Raw genomic sequence first — 21,186 nt, forward strand, 5'->3', positions numbered from 1 at the left:
GTACGCAATGGTATTCCCCAGGGGTCGGTATTCAGCCCACTTTTATTTTACCTCATGTTCCAGTTTTACAAGGCTCTCAGAGCGTTAACAGACAGCCTGTCCCAGAGTTCCTTAGTCATGTCAACACCTATGGAAAACAGACCCAAAAGAAGATGCGGAAGCAGCTATCCACGATCTTGTTTTCCTCAGAGATAAATGAGCACACAGGCAAGTCAAAAGGCAGTGGCGTTCCATAGCTGTGAACCTCTTCATGAACTGTGAGGGGGGAAAACACAAAGAGGAGAGAGTTGAGAGATATGGCAAGGTGTTTTATAGGTGAGGATGACAGAGCTGTTGAAAACTTACACTGGCCGGCCTCTATTACTGCTGAATCATGGGTTCCAGTGTCACAAGATCCTTCAGAATTCATTCTAATTCTTATAATTATCAATAGCTCTAGAACAAGAGAACTATGGTATATGTAGACAAATGACACATTCAAAATAGCCAAAATACAAAATGTACATCTTTTATGTTATAAAAATAGAAATTTCATACAATGAAATACATTCAGCCTTTTTCTCAGCGAGTATACAGTTAAATAGCAGTCATTCTGTGATATTTACACTATTCATTCTCTCTAGAATCAGTTCTTTCTGCCAGTTCTGCCACAATCTTTAAATGGGCCAATCTGGATTATTTAAGGTCCGGGGCAATTTCCTCTTTCTGGTGCTCTTAGGTGGGATCTGGAGTTTGTAGTCTTCTCCAGACCCAAAGTCCAGGCTTTCCGGGCTGTCCCTCCAATTGTCCGGGGCAGATGGGAAGTCCTCTACGGAGTGCAGTGGTCTGCTGAAGACTTTGTTCTGCAACTCTGCGATGTCGTTACGAATGTCTGCCATCATGAGTAACAGGAAGTCAAAGGATCCTGGCGGGCCCTGAAAACACAAACACAATCATCATCACATGAAATTCCAGGTCGCTGGAGTAATCCCACACCCATACGATCAACAGAAATGGGCATTAAGCAATCATGTAAAATACAGATGAGTCACATTTTCAACACAATGTCTCTTTCTGCATGTCTCATTAAGTGAGCTGTTCCTCCCTTCCTGTTGAGCTTGGATACTTTAAACACAAAAGTCAGTTCTTATCAATGAGAATTCATGAGTACATGAGTTGCAGTAAGTTTACAAAGTTTAGTCTTATTTGAGCTTCACGTACACAGGAAGTTACCGCCATCGCACCATAGCAGCTTTCAGTTGTCCACACTGCCATCAGTTAGGGTTAATATATAAGTCTTGCCATTTCATTTTAAATGTATCCTTTATTTTTTATTTCTTTATTATTTTTATTCATTTAATTTTATTTGGAACGTTCTACAGATTTTGTTTAAATAATGCATGTAAAATTCCTGAAAATAAGTTTAAAATATGTTTTATTTCTAATTTTGTTTCCCATTTTCAGTGATTTTGCCCACATTATTTCAGCAAAATCCGCAGAAGGTTCTACATATATATAAATAATAATAATAAATGAAGAATAAATACATAATGAATACATAAATACACTGAAAAATAATTTTATATTATATATTATCTTAATTTAAATGGTAAAATGGTCATTTTATATTACCATGTAAATTGTAATATAAAATATGATATAAAAAGAAAAAGGGTTTTAAAGGGAATAAATAAATACATTTTTAAATTACATTTTTACATTACATTTGTATTTATTTATTATATGTATTTATTTATTCTTGTTTTTTTAAAAATTTTATTATTATTTAATATTATTTTGTTATTATATATATATATATATATATATATATATATATATATATACACATACACACACACACACACACACACACAATAAATTTATAAAAATGTATAAAAATAGAAATAATAGGCAAAAGAAAAAAAAGAGTAATATTTGTTTCCTATTTTTAGTGATTTTGATATTTTAGAATAGCAAAATCCTTAGACCGTTTAAAACAAAATAATAATAATAATGAAAAAAATCAAGAATAAAAAATAAGTGAATTTCCCCACAAAAAATATTTATATAAAAACAATAATGAATCAATATATTTAAAAACTTTATTTTAAAAAAAATTATAACAATTTAAATGGTAATATAAAACTTTGGCAAAAGAAAAAAAGCATTTTAATAATTTAAATTAGCAAAATGTTTAAAAGAATTATATAAAAATAATAATAATTAAATAATTAAATAAATAATTAAATATATATATATATATATATATATATATTTGAATTTATAATAATTTTAATGGTAACAACCTAAGCAAAAGAAAAAGAAAATGTGTTTCACATTTTCAGTGATTTTACAAGTCCCTAGACAGTTTAAAACAAAATAATAAAATAATAATAAAACTAAATCAAGGAAAAATAAATAAATAAATAAAAATGATCAGTGATTTTGCATGCTTTATTTTAGAATAGATTTTTTTTTCATGCATAATTAAAAAAAAAAGACATGGTTAAAAAATACCTGATTATTAATTTTGTTTTATTATTATTTAAAGAAGAACATTTTATTAAAAAAAATGAGTTGGCTTTTACACAAAAGTCTAAAGTTATTTAAATATACAATAAAATTAATAATATTCATATATTTACTATTACTATTAATTGCTATTTATTATTATTACTGGTTATTAAAATAAAATGTATCTTTTTATAATATTATTAAATTATAATATAATATATATTTTTAAAAATATTATTTCAAATAGTCAGAAAGTCAGTTTGTCATTATTTCACATGATTGCTAATTGTTAATTTTTTATCTATAAAAACAATTATGATATAGCTCCATTTTTACAAATAAATATTATAATAATTATAACAATAATAACTTATTATAATACACATCTATAATTAAATCTTACTTTAATCTAAAATGTAGATATAACTTTTTTGTATAACCGAAAGTGTAGCAATTTTGTTGTTGTGCACAGCCCTCTTCCAGTTGAGTATAAATAAGCACTGCAAAATTCGCAAGAGGTAGAAGAGTGTTTTGGTCTGTTTTCAAGAAAAATAAACCTTCTAGACCTGATCCTTGTGGATAATCACAATAGGATGTCTGTTTGAGTGCTTTGAGAGAGAGAGACAGACAGACAGACAGATGAAGAGTGATCAAAGGTAAGAGTGAGAGAGTCCAACACAGACAAATACATTTCAGACATAAGAACCATGAGAGAAAGTGCCATGATAAGAAGTTCTTACTGGAGGTCCGGAAGGGCCGGGAACCCCTCTCTCTCCCTGGAGAAACCAAACAAATATTTGGGTTAGCAGGATTACAGTAAAGAAGCCATGAGAAGTCCAACGGGACAGTTATTGCCCGCTATCTCTCAGTAACACGATCACACGTGAAAAAACAAGCCAACGTCAAAATCAGACGTCTCTACTCCGTCCTTCAAATGATTGCAATTGCAATTTAGCTGGAATATAAAACCAAACGACAGAAACAAGTTTATTCAGCGTCTAAGAGTATATAAATGTTATCTTAGCAGCGTTTCTGCGCACCATTTGGAGCTGGTCTCTAGCTCATTTGGGCTGAGGTATGGCAGTAGGTACCACACAGACAGACGTTGTGAGATATTGACCCCTCTGTGGGGATTATGTCGGGTCAGGGATCACAGAGAGGTAGTAAGCGGCCCAGATGTTTTTGATTTGTGAATACAAAGCCAGAAAAAGTTCTATGCAAACATGTAACAAAAGTGCACTATACATGGATCAACCTTGAACCTTTGCATGTACACATATGTCGGAAAACAAACAAAACATTGGAAATGTAGTGCTTTATATGTGACCCTGGACCACAAAACCAGTCATAAGGTTAAATTTGACAAAACTGAGATGTATATATAATATGAAAGCTCAGTAAATAAGCTTTCTATTGATGTATGGTTTGTTAGGATAGGACAATATTTGGCCGAGATACATCTATTCTGGAATCTGAGGATGCAAAAAAATCAAAATCCTGAGAAAATCACCTTTAAAGTTGTCCAAATTAGGTTCTTAACAATGCATATTACTAATCAAAAATTACATTTTGATACATTTACAGTAGGAATTTTACAAAAAATCTTCATGGAACATGATCTTTACTTAATTTCCTAATGATTTTTGGCATAAAAGAAAAATCAATAATTTTGACCCATGCAATGTATTTTTGGCTATTGCTGCAAACATACCCCAACGACTTAAGACTGGTTTTGTGGTCCAGGGTCACATATGTGAATGCAAATGCTCTGGGATAAGCTAGATTGTGTTCTGAAAATGCAATTCATGAAGTGAGAACAGGTATGTTACTCTTACAGTATTAAGAAACTTTTGTATGAAAACTTTTGAACAGGGTCAGTTTTTATAAATTCAACGGTTATTTTCTCTTGTGGACTATATGTAAATGTCTTTAATGTGAAATATCTTATTCAGGTCAGTACTAAATAAAAAATAACATGCATTTTGTATGACCCCTCTTATTTTGCTAAAATAATTAACATTTTGAAAATTCTGTAAGGTGTATGTAAACTTTTGACTTCAGCTGTAACATTGGAAATGTGCTTATGTAGTTTGCAAAGTATGTAAATACTTTGGGATAAGCTAGACTGGTTTTGTTGTGTTGTGAAAATGCAATTCATAAAGCGAGAACAGGTATGTTGTGAATTATCAGCGTTGATTTGAAGGCTGTGAGGAGTTTTTTTTTTTCTTGTAGATCAATTAGGGATAATCAAGGGACAATCAATCTGGTTAAACTTAGTTCAACTGTTGACATATTTATTGCTAGCTACCTGAATAATAACATCCGTTATCCGTTAGTTGCGCTGACTAGGGGTGTAACACACACTCATGATTCAGTTACATGAAACTGATACTTTAAATAAAGTATACTAATGTTAACAAACAAATAGTCCACAAGAGAAAATAATAGCTGGATTTATAAAAATGACCCTGTTCAAAAGTTTACATACACTTGATTCTTAATACTGTGTTGTTATCTGAATGATCCACAGCTGTGTTTTTTTTGTTTGTTATAAAAGTGATAGTTGTTCATGAGTCCATTGTTTGTCCTGAACAGTTAAATGGCCCACTGTTCTTCAGAAAAATCCTTCGGTTCCCACAAATTCTTTGGTTTTTCAGCATTTTCGAGTATTTGAACCCTTTTTAGATCCATCTTTTCACACTGAGGACAACTGAGGGACTCATATGCAACTATTACAGAAGGTTCAAACGTTCACTAAAGCTTCAGAAGGAAAACAGATGCATTACGAGCCGGGGTTGAAAACATTTGAACAGATTGAGGATTTGTATATTTTTCTTATTTTCCTTAAGGCGAGACACTGCAGGTGAATAGGGTAAAATATTAACTAATAGTTATTACCTTACTTACCCAGATAATTGATTACATTGATAACTGCAAACATTTGTTTCACAAGTCTTCTAAAATCATAGGTTTAAGTATGCAAATGAGGCATTATTTAATGAAATATGCGCTTATTTGCATACATTTCTAGTACAAAAATATAACACTGGATGTTTTCAGTTTCAAAATTCTTGTTTAATTTTTTTGACATATTAGAGTCAAATGTTTTTACAGAGGGGATTTTGGGTATTTCCTATTGCCACATAATTCAGAAAAAAATTAGAACAGACAGAAAACAATGTATTTTTTTTTTTTTTTTTTTTTTTTACAATTTTTCGGGGGAATAACATGTATAAAATCAAGCAAATTATATATGAACAAATCCCTCTGTAAAAACCTTCATTTAAAGGATAACTGTTGCCAAAATGCAACCTGGGCTGTTTTTTTTTTTACTGTAAACGAGACAAACTTATATCTAAAAGCATAATTACGACAAACGAGCCGTTTTTGAGATTGACCGTGATTTCGTTTTGTGGTCAGTGGCCGGTGAATGGTAGAACTAGGGGCATAGTTTTGAGCACATCAAAATCGATGTTTTTACAACACTAAGAAGGCTCGACACACCATGAAACTTTGCTTGAAGTATCGCCTGGGTCTCTACACATGAACTCCAGCATTGAGAACATTGTTCGTGTACACAGAGTTTACTAAAAAGACACTGTTTGAGTCTCCGCGCGCGACCGTCTTGCCAGTCAAGAGGTATCGATCTCCGAATGTGAGATTCTTATATATTAATGTTTCTTATATGAGGCTCTTTTTACAACTAGAAGGTTAATATTGTTTTTCACTTGCGACAAAACCACGAATTAGCCGTGCATTTATATGGAAATATGCTTTAGGAGCTATCCATCTTTACTCTCCTCAGTATTACGTCGCATTCGGAGATCGACACTTCTTGACTGGCAAGACGGCCGCGCGCGGAGACTCAAACAGTGAAAGTGAGTTGTTCAAAAACTTTCTTTTTAGTTTATTTAAATTAAAAAAAATGTCTCGTTTGTCGTAATTATGCTTTTAGATATAAGTTTGTCTCGTTTACAGTAAAAAAAACAGCCCAGGTTGCATTTTGGCAACAGTTATCCTTTAATTTAATGTTTAGTGTGTGTAAGTGTTACAGAAGTGGTTTTTTTATAAAAAACTCATTTGAAGAAAATATGGATTGTAATTGAAATCTATTGACACAAATAGATAAAGTGCTATAAAAGAAACACTTAATAAGGTTTTTTGGGTGTTTCTTTCCACTAGTCTGATAAAACACTTCATGAAACACCAAAAAGCCCAAAATCTTAAACTTGACAGGTGCATGAAAAAAACTGAATTTTGCCTGCAGTGTTTCCCCTTAAATATCATTTCTTACTATTTAGTACTGCCCTTCAGAAGCTACAGAAGATACTTACAAGTTTCCCAGAGGACAAAATAAGTTAAATTTAAAAAATTGGGTCTTGACAGTAGTATTTACCTGGGAGTCAATGGGACAGTGACAAGTCTCCTGGTTTTCATCCAAAATTACGGGTTTGGAACGACATGGGGGTAAGTAATAAATGATAAATTTAAATTTTGGGCTGGAGTAACCCTTTAATGTATTGTGTTTCCTTCTGGAGCATCAGGGAGCGTTTGAACTTTCTGTAATAGTTGCATATGAGTCCCTCAGTTGTCCTCAATGTGAAAAGATGGATCTCAAAATCATACAGTCATTGCTGGAAAGGGTTCAAATACACAAAAATGCTAAAAAACCCCCATAAAATCTGTGGGAATTTTCTGAAGAACAGTGGGCAGTTTAACTGGTCAGGACAAACAAGGGACTCATGAACAACTATCACCAAAAAAACAAAAAAACAGCTGTGGATCATTCAGGTAACAACAAAGTATTAAGAATAAAGTGTATGTAAACTTTTGAACATGGTCAGTTTTTATAAATTTAACTATTATTTTCTCTTGTGGACTGTATGTAGATGTCTTTTATCTGAAATATATTATTCAGGTCAGTACTAAATAAAAACACAAATAATTAACATTATGCAGATTCTGCAAGGTGTATGTAAACTTTTGACTTTTATTGTATCTACAAAATAAAAGCACTTGCAATATCTCAAACATTTGCATATAGATGTGTATAATTGTGAAAAAATTGTTTCTGGATTCATTTTGAGCTATATTCAGTGGATTTTAATGTATAGACCAGTCTCAAAGCTTCGTCTAGTTGTTTTTAAAAAGGCCTACCTCAATTATTCTATAAGCTGAACAAGTTTTAATATAATATTTGTCAAAAAACATTAACTTGAAGTATTGTTTCAGCATTGTTTTTAGACCATGAGGTGAGAAGGCCACATGTAACTGTTGATATCTTTTGAAATATCTGTAGTTCACAAATTGTGAGAGTTATATAAAAATATACAATCATGTGGTAATATAAATATATGATATCAAAGCTTTAATATATCATGACTATCCATGGTGTACTGTGAAATCCCTCTGTGTCTCTTCACTCAATATTTGAACTAATTATATTTGCCATTTCAAGAACATAATAATGGTGTTTTGACATTCTAAAATATCCACAATTCGTCCTGCCATCTATGATGTCATTTTTGAACATTTTGGTCTTTGGTCATCGACCCGAAGCCATCCAAGAGTTTATTTCATTAGCAATCAGTCACCATTGATCTTAGACATCTTTATCCTGTTTTTCCAAATATTTGCATTCCGCACATGGAAAACAGCCTTTGGCCTCTGAGAAACAGTGGACAGAGATAAAGATAGATAGAAAACATACCGTACCTTCATGCCATCTCTCCCTGGAGCCCCGGGTGGACCCTATGAACATACACACAAAAACATCCTGATTAAACACACAACCATACATATCTAGTTAAAAAAATACAGGAGTTTTTTCCCCCATTAACTATATATGTTTAATTTCTTGTGACTGCATAAGGAAAAGGTGTATACTTTATTATACTTTTTTAAAAATCACAATTTTTATCAATATTTTACATTCAATATCTGACAAGTACATTTATAAAACAGACAAATATAACATGTGGTCTTTCAAAATGTATCATCTTGATCATGAAAAATGCAGTTTATAAAATATTTTTTATTTCTAAAAAGTCTTTGAACTGTAAAAATGTTTATTAAACTTTAGAATTGTGCTTTTTAAATAAATAAATAAACATATAAATAAACATATAATATATACACTACTGTTCAAAAGATTAAAAAATAGTAATATTATGAAATATTATTGCAATTTAAAATAATGGTTTACTATTTTAATATACTTTGAAACATAATTTATTGCTGTGATGCAAAACTTTCAGCATCATTACTCCAGTCTTTAGTTTCACATGATCCTTCAGAAATTATTATCATATGCTGATTTATTATCAATATCGAAAACGCTTTTGCTGCTTAATATTTTTTTTTGTAACCTGTGATAATTTTTTCAGACTTAAAAAAAGGTGAAAAAGGTTCTAAAAAAGTATTAAGCAACAAAAACTGTTTCCAACATTGATAATAAATCAGCATGATTTCTGAAGGATCATGTGACACTGAAGAATGGAGTAATGGATGATGAAATTTCAGTTTTGCATCACATGAATAAATGATTGTATAGTATATCAAAATAGAAAACTGTAATTTTAAATTTTAATAATATTTCACAATAATACAGTTTTTTTAAATCAAATAAATGCATCCTTGATGAGCAGAACAACTTTGAAAAACATAAATCTTACTAATGGTCATAAATAAATAAAAAATAATATTATCTTGTTCATATTTAAAAGTTCAGTGTAGTAATATAATTGTAACTGTTAAAAAAGTCTGTCCTGCTGTAAAAATAGTGTAAATACAATATTTTAAATTTATTTTAAATGAATGAATGAGTGAATGAATGAATAAATTTGTTTAGAAGTTCATCATCTTTTTATCTGACCAATGATAATATTAAAATGTATTAATCAAAATAAATAATAAAATAATTTAATATGTAACATTATTCATTAATAGTTTAGAAATATAATAATGAGAAAGAAAGAAAGAAAAGAATGAGAGAAAGAAAGAAAGAAAGAAAGAAAGAAAGAAAGCACCTAATATTAAATTGTTCATGTTTATTGCTTTATAATGCTGCTTTATAATGGTCCTAAATTAAAATAAAAAATAAAAAATAATAATATTCTATTATTCATATTTAAAAGTTCAGTGTAGAAATATAATTATAACTGTTAAAAAAGTCTGTCATCCTGTAAAAATATTGTACATTTATTTTAAATGAATGAATGAATAAATAAATAAATTTATGTTTAAAAGTTCATCTTTGAAAAGGCTTCATAGACCAGCTTTTTATCTGACCAAAACAACATGACAGCTAAAGGCCAAACTAAGGACCCTCGGCACTCCGAGAAGACATATTTATATTCACTGAATTATAGATTTGATGGTCCTATTCATTCAACTCTCAAATATTTTCACACATCAAATCATGCCTGTCAAAATCTCTAGGGCAGATCTGAACCATATTTGTAGCAGAATGGAAAACATGATTCATCGATCTAAAAATACTGCATTGAATTCTTTATGCGGGTGATTAGAGAGTGCCGGTTCTGGACCAGCGGCAACGTCAACAGTCCTTCAGTAAAGACACAAAGTGCATGCGTTCATGAATGAAGCGGCTGTGACAGACACAGGAGGCCCATGACAACACACACTGGATTTAAGACTTGTATTTACGCACAACCAAAACACAACAAGATCCTACAGACGTAGACGTTTTCCAAGAACAATGCATAACTTCTCATTTCTTAAATTAAAAAGTGAAACTTTAAGCACTCCCGAACTAAATTCATGTTATGAGCTACGTCTCCAAAGCATTGAAAGGCTCATGTTTCTACATCTAGGATTCATAAATTATTACAATGCTTCAGCTGTATTTTTCTTCATTGACGACTCGTGCTTCAGCGATGAGGTCCAATGCATTAAAAGCAAAAGGTTGACTTTATCGGATGGGTTAACAGTCAGCTTCGAGAAGCACACGGGCCAAAGAAAGCAACCCATGTGCAGTAACGCAGTCAGCCTTTTCCCTGTTATTGCCATTATCATTTGTCATTGAATTTTGTGCTTCAGCATATTGAAATATGTATTGTTTCTACACACACAAACTATAAGAAAGGCTTGGCACACAACCAGCTTTCTGGTAGGAGATATATCAAGCAACAATCAAACAGAACAAGGGATCAAACATGATAAAGGAGGACAGATCCTGTTAGAAGAAAAGAACAAAAAAAAGGATGAAAGTGATTCCTGTAACCCGTCCTAGTTTCCACTCCACCTGCAAAGACGCCCCCTTCAGAGAGTCAGAGGTCATCCAGCTGAAGGTCAGGGGGTTTGGGGGACACGTGTTCAAACCCCGGCCCAGGCGGAGGTGACCCAGCTAGGCATGAGCTGATAGCACGATCCAGAGAGTTGAAAATCTGCTTGCTAATCTTCAAGCCAAATCTCTACTAAATTTCTAAATAAAAGAATAAGTATTTTAAAGTAAATTATACTTAATAATAGATTTATTCATTTATAATGTTAATATTAAAATGCATAAATCAAAATTATTGTTAACGTAATTGAATAATAATATATGTAAAATTATTTATTAATACATTAAAATATTAATGTTACACATTAAATATATTCATATTTAATTAACATTTTTTAAAAGGTTTCAAGTGTCTAGTGTTAAAGTGACATTTTGTAAACTTAAAAGTCACAGCCCTAATTTAGTTAAAAAAAATTAAATACATTTAAAAGAAAAATCAATATATTAATAAACTTTTAGCTTTCTATTCTGACTTCTTTCTGGCAATTACGAAATCACGTCTCACAATTCAGACTTTTTTTCCTCATAATTGAGATTAAAACTTGCAATTGCGAGTAGTAAAGTCTTTTCTTGCAAATGCAAATTGATATCTCGCAATTCTGACTTTTTTACAGAATTTCGTCAGAATTGCAAGATAAAACCTCACAATTATTTAAAAACATTAAAATATAAATGTTATAAAATAATAAAATGTATTAATATTTAAATCTTTCAAAATGCAATCTGATAATTTGAAATAAAGTAAGGATGTCGGATTAGTAAATTAAATTTAAAGCCACTTCCATACTTTATTTACATAAAAAATGTACTTTAATTAAATATTAATATAACTAAATGCATAATTTAACAGTGTATTTAAACTTATTTACTTCCTTTTTTTAAATATCTGTCACAGACATTGTTTTGGATGCCCATTTTTGCCACTGAATAAAAAAAATTAATTGCAGCCTTTTAGATTACAATTATGGCTTTTATTCAGAATTGTTATTTTTAAACTTGCAATTGCGAGTAATAAAGTCAGAATTGGATGATATGAACTCACAATTCTGACTTTTTTCTCATAATTGCGTGATATAAACTTACAATTCAGTTTTTTTTCTCAGAATTATGTGATATAAACAATAGATAAAAATATAAATAAATATATTCTAGATAAAAACTTGCAATTCTGACTTTTTTCTTGCAATTCTAAACTTTTTACAGAATTTTGAGATTTAGACTCGCAATTGCGAGCTATAAAGTCAGAATTGCATGATATGAACTCACAATTGCGAGATAAAAACTCGCAATTCGGACTTTTCGCAATGCGAATTCACAAATTTTTACTTTTTTTTTTTCTCAGAATTGCATGATATAAACTCACAATTCTGCCTTTTTTTTCTCAGAATTGCAATTAAAACTCACAATTCTGACTTTTTTTACTTTTTTCCACGCAATTCTGACTTTGAGACTCAGAATTGTGAGATTTAAACTCACAATCTCAAGTTATAAAGTCAGAATTGCGTGATATAAAGTCACAATTCTGTCTTTTTTCTCATAATTGCGTGATATAAACGTACAATTCAGTTCTTTTCTCAGAATTATGTGATATAAACAATAGATAAAAATAAAAATAAATATATTCTAGATAAAAACGTGCAATTCTGACTTTTTTCTTGCAATTCTAAATTTTTTACAGAATTTTGAGATTTAGACTCGCAATTGCGAGCTATAAAGTCAGAATTGCATGATATGAACTCACAATTGCGAGATAAAAACTCGCAATTCGGACTTTTCGCAATGCGAATTCACAAATTTTTACTTTTTTTTCTCAGAATTGCATGATATAAACTCACAATTCTGTCTTTTTTTTCTCAGAATTGCAATTAAAACTCACAATTCTGACTTTTTTTTTTTTTACTTTTTTCCCCGCAATTCTGACTTTGAGACTTTGAGATTTAAACTCACAATCTCAAGTTATAAAGTCAGAATTGCGTGATATAAAGTCACAATTCTGTCTTTTTTCTCAGAATTGTGTGATATAAACTCACATTTGCAAAATGAAAACTTGCAATTCTGACTTCTCGCAAATGCGAATATTTATCTTACAATTTTGAGAGAAAAAAGTAATAATTGTGAGAAAAAAGTCAAAATTGTGAGATACAATTTATTATAAAGTCAGAATTGCATGATATAAACTCACAATTGTGTAATAAAGTCAGACGTGCAAGATAGAATTGCAAGTTAGAAAGTCAGAATAGCAGGATATAAATGTGCAATTGCGAGTTTATATCACGCAATTCTGACTTTCTTTTCTTTTTCTTTTTCTTTTATGTGTGATATAAACACATAATTCTGAGAAAATTCAGAATTGGGAGTTTACATCTTGTAATTCTGACTTTTTAAAATTTTTATTCAGTGGCAGAAACTAGCTTCCATACATTGCCACATACATATGAAAAGAAAAAAAAATTGGGCAACTTTCAAATGTGGTCCTAAATGAAAAATCAAAGCTGTTCTGCTCATCACAGCCAATCAGAGGAACGCAGAGTCTGCACAGCAACACCCTGCAACTGCTCCACCATACTGCTGCATTAAGGTGGCACTGTGTTCAAGCAATCAACACTCACATTTGTAGTTGATTTGTACTCCTAACAATATACTTTAAATGAATGATGTGATGTTACTGCAAGCAATGTTTGAAACTGACACTACATATATAATTTTTTGACAGGGCCAGTATGATATGGCACAATGATTAAGAAACAAAAATGTTAAATGGTACTTCACATTAAAAAAGTGTGTCTTAGTGTGTCTTGGCAGAGTATTGAGTATAAACACAGTCAGTAATGTCTTAAGCGAATGTAAACGATCAGAACATTAAAACGAGTGAGTGTCAAAACACTGTATCAGTCCATTACGCCTTGCAGTGTAACAGTGTGATAAATTGACACAATCTCTTTACATAAATCTAGATTTTTCCCCAAGCAGACGCAACCGTGAGAAGCAGGATATTTTGTTGCAATCTCACTGGTCCGAAAGCCAACAACCACATATCCTAGAAGTGCGAAGCCTCTTCAAATGATACGAGTGCAAATGAAACCGATCCTGCACCTGCTGATTCAGTTTCACTCTTATGAGGCTGCTGAAACTATTAAGAGCCTCCCGTAAAAGCAAACACGAAGTGGAACTGCATCCAAAAACAAAGAATTCCATGGCTACAAGAGCTCAAAACTGATTATGTCCCAAATGAGACCAGACATCACAGATTTACTCAGCGTTCGTGACCTTAGAGTAAAAATATTTCAAGTACAAATGCATCTGAAGTGTTTAAAGAAAACATCCAGTGACATTTCCAGTCAACAACATACCGAATTGCTCAGTAGGTCTACAAATATCCATGGTCGTGAACTTCCAGAACACACAAATTTACAGTTAATTCACTCACCCCGTTGTCATCCAAGATGTTCATGTCTTTCTTTCTTTCTTAAGTCGCAAAGAAATTATGTTTTTTGAGGAAAACATTTCAGGATTTCTCTCTATATAATAGACTTCTATGGTGCCCTCAAGTTTGAAACTCCAAAATGCAGTTTAAAAGCAGCTTCAAAGGGCTCTAAACAATTCCAGCTGAGGAAGAAGGGTTGACAACTGACAATTTATATACTTTTTAACCTCAAATGCTCGTCTTGTCTAGCTCTGCTTCAACTCTGTGTATTCTGGTTCAAGACAGTTAGGGTATGTCGAAAATCTCCCATCTCATTTTCTCCTTCAACTTCAAAATCGTCCTACATGGCTGTTTTACCTTTTTTTGTAAAGGCTGTTTGACCTTCTTTGCATGTTCACTTTGTAAACACTTGGTTGGTATTCAGGATTTCTCTCTATATAATAGACTTCTATGGTGCCCTCAAGTTTGAAACTCCAAAATGCAGTTTAAAAGGCTCTAAGTGATCCCAGTAGGGATGCGCCGAATGTTTGGCAACCAAAATCGGCCGAATAAGTGAAAAGGCAGAATAAATTATAATGAACAATGTTGTGACGTGATCAAATAGAGGCACTAATGCAGCAAACATGTCGGCAGTGTGGAAGCATTTAAAACTGTCAGAGAAAGACGCAAAATCATTACAAGCACCGACAACGAGAGACTGTTTGGAACTGCATCACATGTCTTCCATGAGAAGAGAAAGGGGTGGTTGTTGCTGGTTTCTGTATGATGACTGAAATCAGGAAATGGCCTTAAACCATTAGTAAATAAACTACAGAACATTATGTTGTCTAATACACGCATGAATTGTATTAATTCTGACAGCGCTGCACAAGCTTGTTAGCCAGGGTTCAAAGTCCAAAATCTGCCTAGAGAAACATTCATAAATCTGCTGCTGTCAGCAAAAAGTAGTACTGAGGTCTTCTTTTGGGTTTCTGCCAAAATAAAAGTCAACATTCATAAATATTAGCATTGTAATTTTAATGTTGGTCCGTAAAAAAAAATAAAAATAAGAAAAATAATGATAACAATCATTACAACAGCTCTATTAATACATTTATTATAACCTTTTCCTTTGCTCAGCAAGGCTGCATTTATTTGTACATTAAAAAACACAAGGTTGTTTCAAGGGGGTCTTAAAAATGGCCAAAGAATATTATTTTAGTAACTTATTAATTTTAAGTTAAATTGTGCTTTGTTGGTAGGCTATAATGTCTACTAGAATGTTAAAAATGTTCAGTGTTAAGCAAATATTTTTAATTGTTGTTTTGTAATTGATTTTTTTGTTGGAAAAGCAAGACAAAACTGTAAAAAGCACATTTTGGCTATTTAATTCATGCAATGGTAAAAAAAAAAAAAAAAGGCAAAATACATGGTAAAACAAACGCACACACACACACAAAAAATGCGTTCGGTAATCGGCCTTCAGCCCAGGGTTTAATTTTGTTTGGCTTCGACCAAGACTTTTCATTTCGGTGCACCTCCAGATCCCAGCCGATGAAGAAGGGTCTTATCTAGCAAAACGATCGGTTATTTTCTAAAAAAATAGCCAATTTATATACTTTTTAACCTTAAATGCTCGTCTTGTTTAGCTTTGCGTCCATTCTGTGTATTCCGGTTCAAGACAGTTAGGGAATGTCGAAAACTCCCATCTCATTTTTTTCCTTTTTTAACTTCAAAATCATCCTACATCAATGCAAAAGTACCAACCAAGTGTTTACAAAGTGAACATGCAAAGAAGGTCAAACAGCCTTTACAAAAAAAAGGTAAAACAGCCATGTAGGACGATTTTGAAGTTGGAGGAGAAATTGAGATGGGAGTTTTTCGACATACCCTAACTGTCTTGAACCAGAATACACAGAGTTGAAGCAGAGCTAGACAAGACGAGCATTTGAGGTTAAAAAGTATATAAATTGTCAGTTGTCAACCCTTCTTCCTCAGCTGGAATTGTTTAGAGCCCTTTGAAGCTGCTTTTAAACTGCATTTTGGATGTTCAAACTTGAGGGCACCATAGAAGTCCACTATATGGAGAAAAATCCTGTTTTTCCTCAAAAAACAATTTCTTTACAATTTCTTTATGTTTGTTCTGGAAATGAACTTCTCCTTTAAGACGTCATCTCCAGAGGCTACGTACACACATGCCGCAAAGTGATGATTTGGCTAAAAAGATGTTAGAAAGTCTGCTGTGATTCACGGCTTTGTAATTTGAGTGTGAAAAGTGTGTGTGTGAGATAATTCATTATGTCCGTCGGTCTGGGGAAGAATGTGTGAAAGAGTAATGAGGGTTAACCATCCGTAACAGGAAGTGTGAAGCGTGTCACCGTCGAAAAAGCAAGCACAGGTCAGCGAGCTGTAACACCTTCATGCTGTGTCTAAAATGAAACTTGGCTCAATAAATTTGCAAACACTCCAAGTGAAGAATGAAGACGCTGTGCAACAATGAAGATCAAGTGCAACTAACGATTAGGAAGTTACTCAGCGTCTTAAGAATGTAAGTGTAATGGGATGTTTATCATCTTTTCAGCAGGGGGGCTCAATCCTACTCCTGGAGGCCTGACTTCCTGCAGAGGTTATGTCTAAATGCCTGATTGCAGCAAGTCTAGGTTTCCAGCATAAAGAATATGCGTCACAAGTTTTCAAACACAACAATGCGTCTCTGTTAACTCTTTGATCCACCATTTTAAACAGTTTGAATGCTGAACCATTCTATCCAAACTTTTTTCTCCAAAGAATAGAGAAAATTCATTCTGTTAAATGTGACCCTGGACCACAAAACCAGTCATAAGTAGCACGGGTATATTTGTAGCAATAGCCAAAAAATACATTGTATGGGCCAAAATGATTGATTTTTCTTTTATGCCAAAAATCATTAGGATATTAAGTAAAGATCATGTTCCATGAAGATATTTTGTAAATTTTCTACCATAAATATATCAAAACTTAATTTTTGATCAGCATTTCTAAGAACTTCATTTGGACATCTTTAAAAGCAATTTTCTCAGTATTTAGATTTTTTGCACCCTCAGATTTAAAAAATGGACCCTTATGGCTGGTTTTGTGGTCCAGGGTCACGAATGGTTTAGCATAAAATCTGAAATATATTAAAAATATAAATAAATAATACAAATATTGGATGAAATGTAAACTTAGAAAATTACAAATGTTGCCTTGGCAACTAACAAAAATAAATTAGGTTAAGTTACATAAAAAAAATACAATTAAGCAAATGATAAATAGATATATAGAAACCATGACAAAATACAAATGACAAAAGCAAATAAAATAACTAAAACTTAAAGTATAAAAAATATAAAAATAAAAGCTAATTTTAATACAATAAAAAGAACACTTAATATTATATTATAATATATTATATTTAGTGTAATTGTTACCTAAAACTATTAAAAATTGTTTTATGTAATTGAAATAAGCTGAAAAAAAAAAAAAAAAATATATATATATATAAATGTAAATATTAGATAATAAAATAGATAATATTATAATATTAGTAAATACTAAATGTATTTTACATCACATTATACATAATTAGCAATAATATATATTATATAAAATATACATATTCATTTGTTTTTGGTAATTCAAATAAAACTGAAATATAAATAAAAAAAAATTAAATATAAATATTAGATGACGTGTAAACTTAAACAAAAATGAGAAATTTTGCCTTGACAACTAACTGAAATAAATTAGGTTAAGTAAAAAAAAAAAAAAAAAAAAAATATATATATATATATATATATATAATTTTTTTTTTTACTTATATATATATACTTATATATATATATATATATATATACACACACACACACACACACACACACACACACACACACACACACACACACACACACACACACATATATACACATACATATATATATATATATAAACATACAAATGACAAAAGCATATAAAATTACGAAAGACTTAAAGTAAAATGAAAATGTAAAAATAAAAGCTACTTCTGATACAATAACAGTATAAAAATAATACTAATGTAATAATAATACTAATGATATATTATATGATATTATATTATAATATTATATTATATTATATTATATTATATTATATTTTGGTATTGTTAGATGAAAAGTTTTTGGTAAAACTTAAATATAAATAAATAAATAAATAAATAGATAAATAAAATATAAATATTAGATGAAATTTAAACTTGAACGGAAATGAGAAATGTGCAACTAACTGAAATAAATTAGGTTACATAACTTAAAGTAAAATGAAAACTGAAAATATAATAATAAAAGCAAATTCAAATACTAAACAGTATAAAAATAATACTAAAAGAATACTGATTATATTATAGTTTTATATATTATTTTACAAAACAAATTTTTACAATAAAAAAATATGAATTATCATTGTTAATATTATTATTTTGATATTTTAGCTTATATCCACCACCTAGACCACCTACACACACACACACACACACACACACACACACACACACACACACACACACACACACACACACACACACACACACACACACACACACACACACACACACAAATAAAAAGATAACTTTTCACACACAAAAAACTATCGCCTATCCTTTTGAACAGAAAACAGTGTCTTATTACCCCCAGTAAGTTGACTACTCCAAAAGAAAAATAATATTTGCAAATATTGTTTACTTTCACACCATTAAGCTCCTTCAGGTGTGAACAGGTCTTTACTCAAGGTCTCAAGGGTCATTTAACAATGACAGGTCTGTGTGTTATATGACTACTAGAACTAAACCTTAGCAGGAAACTAGATTTCCAGAGCAACCTCTGCATTACATCCTTGAACCTGCTTTAGCACATCCTTTAGTAAATCATAATAAACGTGGACACCCATTGAGACTGATATCAAAGAATGTAAACCACAGGCCACCCAGATGTCACAAAACAGACGCTGAGCCAAAGCTTTAAGAGTTATCTTCATTGAGCTTAATGGTGCGGCAGAGACAATCGGTAATGAGAAACAACACCATTACACTGTGTCCCAAGCGAAACACTAAGAATTAATGAAGTAGTGCAATCAGCTTGGATGCTTATACAGTCGTGGCCAAAAGTTTTGAGAATTACATAAATATTGGAAATTGGAAAAGTTGCTGCTTAAGTTTTTATAATAGCAATTTGCATATACTCCAGAATGTTATGAAGAGTGATCAGATGAATTGCATAGTCCTTCTTTGCCATGAAAATTAACTTAATCCCGAAAAAAACATTCCACTGCATTTCATTGCTGTCATTAAAGGACCTGCTGAGATTATTTCAGTAATCGTTTTGTTAATTCAGGTGAGAATGTTGTCGAGCACAAGGCTGGAGATCATTATGTCAGGCTGATTGGGTTAGAATGGCAGACTTGACATGTTAAAAGGAGGGTGATGCTTGAAATCATTGTTCTTCCATTGTTAACCCTGGTGACCTGCAAAGAAACGCATGCAGCCATCATTGCGTTGCATAAAAATGGCTTCACAGGCAAGGATATTGTGGCTACTAAGATTGCTCCTAAATCAACAATTTCTAGGATCATCAAGAACTTCAAGGAAAGAGGATCAATTCTTGTTAAGAAGGCTTCAGGGCGTCCAAGAAAATCCAGCAAGCGGCAGGATCGTCTCCTAAAGAGGATTCAGCTGCGGGATCGGAGTGCCACCAGTGCAGAGCTTGCTCAGGAATGGCAGCAGGCAGGTGTGAGCGCATCTGCACGCACAGTGAGGCCAAGACTTTTGGAAGATGGCCTGGTGTCAAGAAGGGCAGCAAAGAAGCCACTTCTCTCCAAAAAAAACATCAGGGACAGATTGATCCTCTGCAAAAAGTATGGCGAATGGACTGCTGAGGACTGGGGCAAAGTCATATTCTCAGATGAAGCCTCTTTCTGATTGTTTGGAGCATCTGGAAAAAGGCTTGTCCGGAGAAGAAAAGGTGAGCGCTACCATCAGTCCTGTGTCATGCCAACAGTAGCATCCTGAGACCATTCATGTGTGGGGTTGCTTCTCATCCAAGGGAGTGGGCTCACTCACAATTTTGCCCAAAAACACAGCCATGAATAAAGAATGGTACCAAAACACCCTCCAACAGCAACTTCTTCCAACAATCCAACAACAGTTTGGTGAAGAACAATGCATTTTCTAGCATAATGGAGCACCGTGCCATAAGGCAAAAGTGATAACTAAGTGGCTCGGGGACCAAAACGTTGAAATTTTGGGTCCATGGCCTGGAAACTCCCCAGATCTTAATCCCATTGAGAACTTGTGGTTAATCCTCAAGAGGCGGGTGGACAAACAAAAACCCAGTAATTCTGACAAACTCCAAGAAGTGATTATGAAAGAATGGGTTGCTATCAGTCAGGATTTGGCCCAGAAGTTGATTGAGAGCATGCCCAGTCGAATTGCAGAGGTCCTGAAAAAGAAGGGCCAACACTGCAAACACTGACTCTTTGCATAAATGTCATGTAATTGTTGATAAAAGCCTTTGAAACGTATGAAGTGCTTGTGATTATATTTCAATACATCACAGAAACAACTGAAACAAAGATCTAAAAGCAGTTTAGCAGCAAACTTTGTGAAAACTAATATTTGTGTCATTCTCAAAACTTCTGGCCACGACTGTAGACTAATTAACTATTATAGATGAACTAGAGCACATAAGTCCTCAAATCTGACCCTTTAGATACTGATGACAACAGTGTTTTGGTTACTTATGAAGATTGGTACGCACCACTGGGCCACGCCGTCCTTGTTTGATATGTGACAGGTCTGGGGAGGGTCCCATGGGCCCCATGTCACCTCTAGGACCAGGCATGCCTGGTGACCCCATCTGTCCTGGGGAACCAGGGGATCCTTTGGGTCCTGGGCTCCCTGAGAGAGACACAAAAAGTGGCAGGTTTACAGAAGAAT

The 21,186-nt window shown here is 32.4% G+C and overlaps 1 protein-coding gene across 1 annotated transcript in view; it reads right to left on the reverse strand.

The window, feature by feature from the left end:
* Positions 1-356: 356 nt before the first annotated feature.
* ccbe1 (collagen and calcium binding EGF domains 1) overlaps positions 357-21,186 on the reverse strand; it is an 88,422-nt gene continuing 67,592 nt past the window's right edge. Inside the window, exons 8-11 of the mRNA XM_073825050.1 lie at positions 21,008-21,147; positions 8,209-8,244; positions 3,234-3,269; positions 357-914 (exon numbers count right to left, since the gene is read on the reverse strand). Of these exons, the coding sequence (XP_073681151.1) occupies positions 657-914; positions 3,234-3,269; positions 8,209-8,244; positions 21,008-21,147 (470 nt within the window). The 3' untranslated portion in view covers positions 357-656. The remainder of the gene's footprint in view (positions 915-3,233; positions 3,270-8,208; positions 8,245-21,007; positions 21,148-21,186) is intronic.

Source organism: Garra rufa, chromosome 19 (assembly GCF_049309525.1).
Source record: "Garra rufa chromosome 19, GarRuf1.0, whole genome shotgun sequence".
NCBI classification, from domain to species: domain Eukaryota; kingdom Metazoa; phylum Chordata; class Actinopteri; order Cypriniformes; family Cyprinidae; genus Garra; species Garra rufa.